Source organism: Rhincodon typus, chromosome 8 (genome assembly GCF_021869965.1).
Source record: "Rhincodon typus isolate 14 chromosome 8, sRhiTyp1.1, whole genome shotgun sequence".
NCBI classification, from domain to species: Eukaryota; Metazoa; Chordata; class Chondrichthyes; order Orectolobiformes; family Rhincodontidae; genus Rhincodon; species Rhincodon typus.
The window spans coordinates 90997290-91006730 of record NC_063339.1 but is presented as its reverse complement, the minus strand read 5'-3'; the positions used below and the strand labels follow the sequence as shown (position 1 = coordinate 91006730).

The window sequence follows — 9441 nt, the reverse complement described above, 5'->3', positions numbered from 1 at the left end:
CCACCCAAGGGAAAAGATCTTGGCTGTTTACCCTATCCATGCCCCTCAAGATTTCATAAACGTCTATAAGGTCACCCCTCAGCCTCTGACCCTCCAGGGAAAATAGCCCGAGCCTACTCAGTCTCTCTCGAAAGCTCAAACCCTCCAACCATGGCAACATCCTTGTAAATCTTTTCTGAACCCTTTCATGTTTAACATCTTTCCTATAGCAGGCAAATCATTACTGAATGTAGTGTTCCAAAAGGGGCCTAACCAATGTCCTTCAAAGCCACAACATGATATCTCAACTCCTATACTCAATGCACTGACCAATAAAGGTAAACATATCAAACACCTTTTACACCTTCCTGTCTACCCGTGACTCCACTTTGAAGGAAGTATGAACCTGCTTCCCAAGGTCTCCTTATTCAACAAAACTCACCAGGACTCAACCATTAAGTGTATTAGGCCTGCCCTGATTTGACCTACCAAAATGCAATACCTCACACTTAAATAAAAATTGATCTGCCACTCCTCAGTCCATCTGATCAAGGTCCCATTCTATTCGGAGATAACCTTCCTCACTATCTACTGCACCACCAATTTTGGTGTTACCTGCAAATTTAGTAACCATTCCTCCAATACTGAAATCATTTATATAAAATGACAAAAAGCAGTGGACTCAGCACCAATCCTTGTAGCACACTGCGGGTTAAAGGCCTTTCCAAATGGCCAGCTCTCCCTGGATTCCATGTGATCTAACCTTGTTAATCAGTCCACCATGTGGAATTTTATCAAAAGCCTTACTGAAATCCATATCGAAAACATCCACCGCTCTGCCATCAATCTTTTTTGTTACTTCTTCAAAAAACTCAATCAAGTTAGTGAGACATAATTTCCTGTGGACAAAGCCATGTTGACTATCCCCATTCAGTCCTTGCCTTTCCAAATACATGTAAATCCTATCCCTCAGAATTCCCTCCAACAACTTACCCACAACTGACGTCAGGCTCACCAAAAGTTTATAGTTCCCTGGTTTTATCTTACCACCTTTCTTAAACAATGGCACCAGGTTAGCCAACCTCCAGTCTTCTGACAGCTCACCTATGACTGTAAATGGTGCAAATATCTGAGGAAGGGGCCCAATCGCAAGCCTAGCTTCCCGCAAAGTTCGAGGATACACCTAAAGAGGTCCTGGGGATTTATCCACCGTTATGCTTTGTAAAGAATCCAGCACCACCTCCTCTATAATATGGAATTTTTCAAGACACACATTCATTTCTCTAAGTTCTCTAGCTTTCATATCCTTTTCCACAGTAAATACTGATGTAAAATACTTGTTTAACATCTCACCCATCTCGTGCGTTCCCACACATAGGTGGTCTTACTGTTCTTTTCAGGGGCATAATAGTGTCAAATTTGGCATTACTCCCATTTAAAACTTTAACTTTTAGACCAGGTCTATCCTTTTCCATAACTATTTTAAAACTAATAGAATTATGATCATAGGCCCCAAAATATTTCCCCCCACTGACCCCTCAGTCACCTGCCCTACCTTATTTCCCAAGAGAAGATCAAGTTTTGAGCAGGGACTAATGACATCAGTACAAACAGCCCAAAGATCACAGTTCATTCCTTGATGTAAGAACAAAATCCTTCAAATGTGGTTGTGGTGAACTTGCTGGTGTGTTAACAGTTTGGATGATTGAGTGAATCCCTTTCCACACATGGAACAAGTGAATGGTCTGTCCCCAGAGTGAACTCGCTGGTGTCTCAGCAGATTGGTTGAGTGAGCAAATCCCTTCCCACACTTGGAACAGGTGAATGGTTTCTCTCCAGTGTGAATTCGCTGGTGTATCAGCAGGTGAACTGTCTGAGTGAATGCTTTCCCACACTCCGAACAGGTGAATGGTCTCTCTCCAGTATGAAGTCGCTGATGTGTCAGCAGGTTGCATGAGTGAGTAAATCCCTTCCCACACTCAGAACAGGTGAAAGGTTTCTCCCCAGTGTGAACTCGCTGATGTACCAATAGTTTGGACATGCGAGTGAATCCTTTCCCACATTCAGAACAGATGAACGGTCTTTTCCCGGTGTGAACTTGCTGGTGTTCCAGCAGAGAGGATGACTGAGTGAATCCTTTCCCACAAACAGAACAGGTGAATGATTTCTCTCTGGTGTGAACTCGCTGGTGTCTCAGCAGGTTGGTTGACGAAACGAATCCTTTCCCACAGATAGAGCAGGTGAACAGTCTGTCCCCATTGTGAATTCGCTGATGTGTCAACAGGCTGGATGACAAAGCAAATTCTTTCCCACATACAGAGCAAGTAAATGGCCTCTCTCCTGTGTGAACTCGCTGGTGTTTCAGCAGGTGAGATGTCTGCGCGAATCCTTTCCCACACACAGAGCAGGCAAACGGTCTCTCCCCAGTGTGAACTCGCTGGTGTTTCAGCAGGTTGCTTGACTGAGTGAATGCCATCCCACAATCAGAGCAAGTGAACGGTTTCTCCCCAGTGTGACTGCGTTGGTGCATTTCCAGCTGGGATGGGTAAATAAATCCCTTCCCACAATCCCCACATTTCCACAGTCTCTCCCCAGTGTGACTGCGCTGGTCTTTGGACATTTCAGATGAATCTTCACAGACTCTTCGACACACAGACAATACGCATTGCTCCCTGGTGTGAACAGTGCTTTTTCCTTCAATGTTCAAAATCCTGAGATAATTAGGTTACGACAAACAGATTGAGTGTCAGATCTGGATGTGGTTTTGTTTAATTTATCTAAATGCAATCAAAATTTCAAACAGAAAATAAAAAGTAGAGAGAGAGAAACCAGAAGAACACACACAAAGATTGTGAAACTCAGAAATTAATCTGGTCAATTGTGGATCCAACACTTAGAGGAACTGCTGGATTATCAGTAAAACTGAACTGGTTCATAAATGTCCTTCAGGGAAGGGAAAGTCAGTGTTTGCCCAAAACTACAAAAAGATATAGAGTTTGGACAGACACGAAGGAGAGGCATTTTATACATCTGAAAATGAATCCAATTCCTGTTTTTTTTCCCATACCCTTTGATCCCTCTGAAGGACTAAGAATAAGCTGCAAAATACCCAAAATCTGAAATAAAAACAGAAAATGATGGAGATACACAGCCAGTCCGGCAGCATCTGAAATGGTGACAGATGCAGGAACCATTGCAATCTTGAAGAAGTGTTTAGATGATCATCCGTTGCACTGCAATATAAGTTACACACCGAGTGCCAGAAAATGGGCCTAGCTTAAATAGGTGCTTGATGACCAGCACAGATACAATGGGGACAGTGTGTTCGACAATTTTACCCGAGTGTCTGACCCCATTTTGTTCCGTGTTTCTCTCTGATTCTCTCTTTTAGGAAGCAGGCAGCAGCAAGTAGTGAAGAATGCAAATGATACTTTGGCCTTCATTGTGAGAGGATTCGAGTACAGGAAAAGGGATATCTTTCTATAAGGGCCTTGGTGAGACCACACCTGGAGTAGTGTGCACCTTTGTTCTCCTTTCCAAAGGAAGAATGCCCTGGCTACTGAATGATCGTAAAGAAGGTTCACCAGACCGATTCCTGGGATCTCAGGACTGATGTATGAAGAGAGAGATTTGATCCTTGATTAATCCTTCTTTCTTTTAATCTTTCAGCCGCTATCATGAACTAATTTCATGTCCCATTTGCTGATCTGAGTCTTTCACGTCTAAACCTATACTTTGGTTCCCATCCCCCTGTCATACTAGTTTAAATCCTCACCAATGGAACTAGCAAAAGCATCAACAAGAATATTTGTCCCAGCTCTGCCCAGGACAATTGGTCAAGCTTGTGCATGTCCTACCTTCCCCAGAAACAGTCTCAATGCCTCAGGAATCTAAACCTTTTAAGCTATTTCTCCAGCCATGCATTCATCTCATCTGTCCTCTTATTCCTGCTTTCATCAGCACGTGCATTGTAGCAGCTCATACTGTTACTGGATTAGATCATGAAAGGTCCTGTGGGGGTCATAAAAGAGTCCTGTTGAGAAGGAACATTAGGGAATTTACTTTCTGTAAACAGGCAGTTCAAAACACATAAGCACTTTAATAAGAGGCATTTTTTAAAGGCCTGGTTCAGCCACAATCGCAAGTTTGTTACTTAATAAAAAGTAGAAGGAAAAGTCTGATCCTCCAGCATTCTGAACCATTTAGGTAATTGTAATCAGAAATGCAAACAACCAATTAATGTGAAAGGGTTAGTTGAATTCCTTGAGCAAATGTTCGTGGGCAGTAAAAGCAGCTCACTGCATCATTAGGGAAGGCAAAGCAATAAATGGTGTAAACACAACCTCTAAAAGACCAACAGCACAGGAAGGGGCAAAAAAAGGTTGTAAAAAGAGAAGTCAGGACTGCAGAGAGACAAAACAATTGAAATGTAGATGTGGATAATTTGAATAAATTCTTACATCGAAAGATCAAGGGAAGAGTGACAAAGATAGATTACAAAATCCAAAGTGAAGATATGGTCAGTGCCCTAGTTATTTGTGAAATCTAAACAAGTTTTGTTTAATGGCTTGGTAAAGTTCTAAAGTGACTGAATTTCACCCTCATCAGTGGGATTCGCATAGATGCTTTTTATTAAAAAAAAAGTAATGGAAAGCAATTAGAGTAGAAAATAAAACTTCAGTTTAAAATTCATTTACAGCATGCAAATAGTTGGGGTTGTAAACTGCAGCAGCAAGTCAGAAACACTGTTTGTTTGAGCTCTTAAGCTGAAGTGAGAGAGGGATTTTTTTCGCAATTTGTCAACTGTATTACAGAATTGTAGTTACTTTATATCAGAGTTGAGTTTAAAAGACTTTATCACAATTCCTAATAATCCATACTACAGTTAGTAGAGAATTTGGAAAAGTTCTTAGTGATAAGCTACTATTTCGGTTATTGGCAAAAAATGTGGTGCAGCTGGCAAATGTCTGAGGAGGAATATAACTGTCAAAAGCGTTGTAAGGTCCCAAAGACAGACGGAGTAGTTTTCTGGCTAACCTCAGGAGATTATGGGAGGGTTTAGGACTGAACATAGTGTTGTCCACGATTGTTTGCTTACTGGATTGGATATATTGATTTGGGGTGTGTGGCTAACAATGACAACAATATTGCATGTAAATAACATCTCGTGAAAGGAATAAAAATATTACGATCAGCCAGGGAAAGTTCAAGTGTCATTGTCCACTCTTCCAATCTGAGCTGTATTTAAGAGGGGAATTAGGCCTCACGTGAAAGCCAGATTTGGAGTGGACTCTGGCCTCTCCCACACATGCGGTAACAGAGCTCTGAATAAAGGTCGCTTGTACTACTGAACACAACACAAAACTCCTCTTTCATGTTTCTCCCTACAACAATGTGGCACTGGGTATAAGCTTGACAATACTACATTTGAGATCTTGTATTTTAATATATCTCTTATCTTCAGCTTTCAGGTCCTCCTCCCTTTGTTTTCCTATGTCATTGGTACCTATATGTTCCACGACAATTGGATGTTCACCCTCCCAGTCCAGAATGTCCTGAAGCTGCTGCATGTCATCGCTGATCCTGGCACCAGGGAGGCAACATACCGTCCTGGATTCATGTCTCTCTGTACCCCTTACTATTGAATCCCCTGTCTCTACAGTCATGTTTATCGTTTTCCTCCCCTTCTGTGCAGCAGAGTCACCCCCCAAGTGCCATGAACTTGACTGATGCTGCTTTCCCCTGAGTGGCCAGCCACCACCCCCCTGAACAGTACCCAAAACAGTATATCTATTTGAGGGGATGACCACTAGGGACTCCGGCACTTCTTTCCTGATCCTTTTACTTGTCTGATGGTCACCCATTCCCTTGCTGTCTGTGTAATCTTCACCTGCTGTGTGACCAATCTGTTGAGAGTGCTACCGCAACCTTCTTAGTATCATGGATGCTCCATACTGAGTGCACCCACAGCTCCAGCTCTGAAAAGCAGTTAACCAGTAGCTGCAGATGGACACACTTCCTGCACACATAGCCAACAGGGACACTGGAAACGTCCCTTATTTCCCACATTGTGCAAGAGGAGCACACCACGGATCTGAGGTCTTCTGTTATGACTTCCCTCCAGATTAAGCCAGTTTCTGCCTTAAAGAGAATTTAATTAAGCTAGGTCCTCCCCCTTCATTTCAAACATTACTATTATAATCAAAAGCCCCTAACTTTATTTAAGCTAATATATACTTTAAAAACTGTAAGAAAATTCTCTATGGTATCAATTATCAATTGGCTGTTTCCGTTAGGACTGAGAGACTTTCTGAACTGCCCAAACTGAGACTGAGCATCACACTCAATCTTTCAGCTTCACTTTCTCTCTGTTTCACCCGAGTCCAAAGCACTCTCATTTAGCCAAGCAGCACTCACAGTGCAGCCTTGTCATTTTCATTGTCTGCTCACACCCACTCTGATCTCAGCCTCCCATACTGTTTCAATGCAGCTCAATGGGAGCTCAGGGAACAGTGTCTCCACTTTAAATGCAGTAATTTATAACCCTCAGGACTCAACACAGACTTCAGCAGTTTCAGGATCAATAGAGTTGTCAGGATCTGGAAGATTCCACCTGAAGGGGTGCTGGAATTTGAGCCCATAAGGAATTTTAAAAGGAAGTTTGCAGGTATTCAAGAATGAAGAACTTATAGGTTAAAATCATGAAGTGGGCAGTTGGGACTAAATATGACAGTTCTTTCAAAAAGATGAGGTGTTGTTTGGATAAATCTGCCCCTCTCAGGCCAATATTTCCTTTCTCAGCTGCAGGGTATAGAACTGAACACTTACCCCAGGGGTGATCTAACCAAAAATTTGAATATCCTGCTTTCAAGTTACCAGGAATATTCTCCCACGGATAGAACAGTCAAACCTCTTTCCTCTCACAGTTAAGTGTCAATGATATTCAGATCCCGATCACTCCGCTTACTGGAGAACTTGCTTTGCGATCCTGGTCTGCAAATTATTCTCAATTAATATCCTGTAAAACGAATCCACAAAAGACAAATAACTGTCAGCCCCGGATAGAAAATCTAGAAAACACCGCAAGATTGTCTGGAAAAGGTAAACATTTCTCTCGGTTTCTGTTAGTTATGTATAAATCCTCCTCCTCAAATCACCCCGCTCCCCAACACAGAAAGATGTAGAGGTAAAATACACCCATTATTAGAGACTGAGGAAGTCAGATATTAACATTTGTCCAAGGAGCACAAGGGTGATCAGAGCAGTTTCAGTGATTTGATCCCAATCATACGAACATTGGACAAACGGATATGCTTTAATAGATCATAATATTTAAAGCAGGACTTCCTACAGTGAGACAACATGAAGTTCTGAGGAACGGTTACCGGATCCGAAACGTTTTTTTTTCCTTCACAGATGCTGCCAGACCTACTCAGCTTTTCCAGCAACTTTGTTTTTGAACATGAAGCGCTTAACGCGTTTTAGTCATTTCTCCTCCACTAAGTATCTAACGTGTAACTGCAGCAATTATACTGCCTGAAGCCAGTACTCCGCCAGCGTCAAACGTCCTTCCCGGGAAATACACGCCGTGTCTCACACTCCAGGAAAGAAATCCAGAAAAAAACAAACATTTCTCTTGTGTAAATCCTCCCCTTCTCCCAAGCAAGAAAGGCTGCGCATGCGTTCCATTGCAGATTGCCACCTATAAAGATGGCGATCCGGCATGAGTCCCGAGGATCATTACCCCTAATAAAGATGATGGCGATTACCCAGGCCTATCGCAGCCTCAGGTCCGCAACCGATTTTCCGTTTGCTGCAAACACGGGGCCGGCACATTAAAATTTATGTTTTCTGACGTGCATCAACTGTTATTAAAACCTCTCAGTCCATACCGGCAATATTTCCCTCCCGCTTTTTGTCATTTTCCTTTTTACACTGCGTACTGTACCTTTCGTAAACAGCCAACGTTCTGTCGCAGAGATATTGCACTCCAAGACAAAGACGATCACGTGATTTTCACGCCTCATGCATCTTATTCGCTTCGATTGGTTGGAGGATAGACCGCTTCCATCGGGTCCTCCAGACCCGCCCCGTGCTCCTATTGAACCAAAGCTGTCATCACTCACGTGGAGATAGCAATAACTGCAGATGCTGGAGTCACAGATGACACAGTATGGAGCTGGAGGAACACAGCAGACCAGGCAGCATCAGAGGAGCAGGAAAGCTGACGTTTCAGGACCCTTCTTCAGAAATGGGGGAGGGGATGGGAGCTGAGAAATAAATAGAGAGGAGCGGTGGGGGCTGGGGAAGATCGGTGGGATCGTGATAGGTGAGTGCAGATAGTGAGTGGTGAAGATTTTTCCTGCTGTTCATCAGCTCTGTGAGTGATGGTGAGGGTTCATCCCGAGATGGGAAAAAAATGGGCCATTCCTGATTCTCCTAATGTAAGGCAATTACAACTAGCAGCTTGTATTTTATGGAACCTTTTACTCTCATTCTCCTCAGTTGCTTCTCAGATGAGCAAAACATCGATTAAAGATGTCGATTTTACGATGTATCGTAAAGAACGAGAGAGAGGTTTAGGGAGGAAATTCCATCGTTTGGGTCGTCAGCAGCTCCAATCCTGGAGTGTTGTAAGTGGGGTGGTCGGAAAAGCGTCTGGAAAGGGGAATTCCAGGAGTGGAAAGAATGCACATGGTCTTAAGGATGGCGAAGGTTTCAGAGACTGTCACAGAGAGTACGGTTGTCTCATGGAGCTTAAAGCATGACACTGCAATCGATCCATTGCAAGTCATGACCACAGTGGTATAGAAGATTTCTGCTGCCTTAATCAGGCTGACCAATCTTTGTATCTATGGGCTTGCAAAATGTCAGTAATCATCTCTACCTCAGAGTCAAGGTATTGATGGGATGCTGCTACAGCAGAGGAGACAGGGAACAAGGAATGTCACACAAAGCTCTGTCCTCTTCTCACTATTTCACAGCAAAACCAAGGGAGCACCTGACATACCACCTCCATCTCCCATCACAACACTTTGCCCCACAATAGCTGTGTCTGCCCCTGCACAAGTAGAAGTGGGAGTCTTTTCCAGGACCATCTGGGGCTCCGAAACTCTGAGTGAAGACCAAAAGCATCTCAGCAGTGAGAGCAAAGATTTGAGAAGACTGTCTGCACCTTTGCTGAAACTTACAGGAGCACCAGGTCGAAGCAATAGGAAGCATCTGGAATACAAACTGGAATTGATTAAGTGTGCGTGTGTACAAATTTGGGCAGGCCGGGGGTTTGGGACACTTGACAAAATTTTCAGTTTCCTTTTTGAATAGACATCTGAAATGCCTGTTTGGAACCACTTCTAACCGTTATCCATACTCTGATCCAGAGGGCCAGTTCACTCTTGCACTGGTTTCATCCTGCAATTTTATGAAGTCAGCAACAAGATGAGTTTCAACATTGAATTTAGA

General features: G+C 43.1%; 1 protein-coding gene across 5 annotated transcripts in view; it reads right to left on the bottom strand.

The window, feature by feature from the left end:
• LOC109931382 (zinc finger protein 623-like) overlaps positions 1-7991 on the bottom strand; it is a 14549-nt gene extending 6558 nt beyond the window's left edge. For 2 of the 5 annotated variants that reach the window (XR_007262726.1, XR_007262725.1), the window contains exons 1-2: positions 7872-7921; positions 6808-6997 (exon numbers count right to left, since the gene is read on the bottom strand). Coding sequence is in view for 3 of the 5 variants with exons in the window: in XM_048600526.1 (XP_048456483.1) it covers positions 1637-2599 (963 nt within the window). In the remaining 2 variants the exon portion in view is untranslated. The other 3 variants (XM_048600526.1, XM_048600527.1, XM_048600528.1) reach the window with 3 other exon arrangements.
• Positions 7992-9441: the final 1450 nt, after the last annotated feature.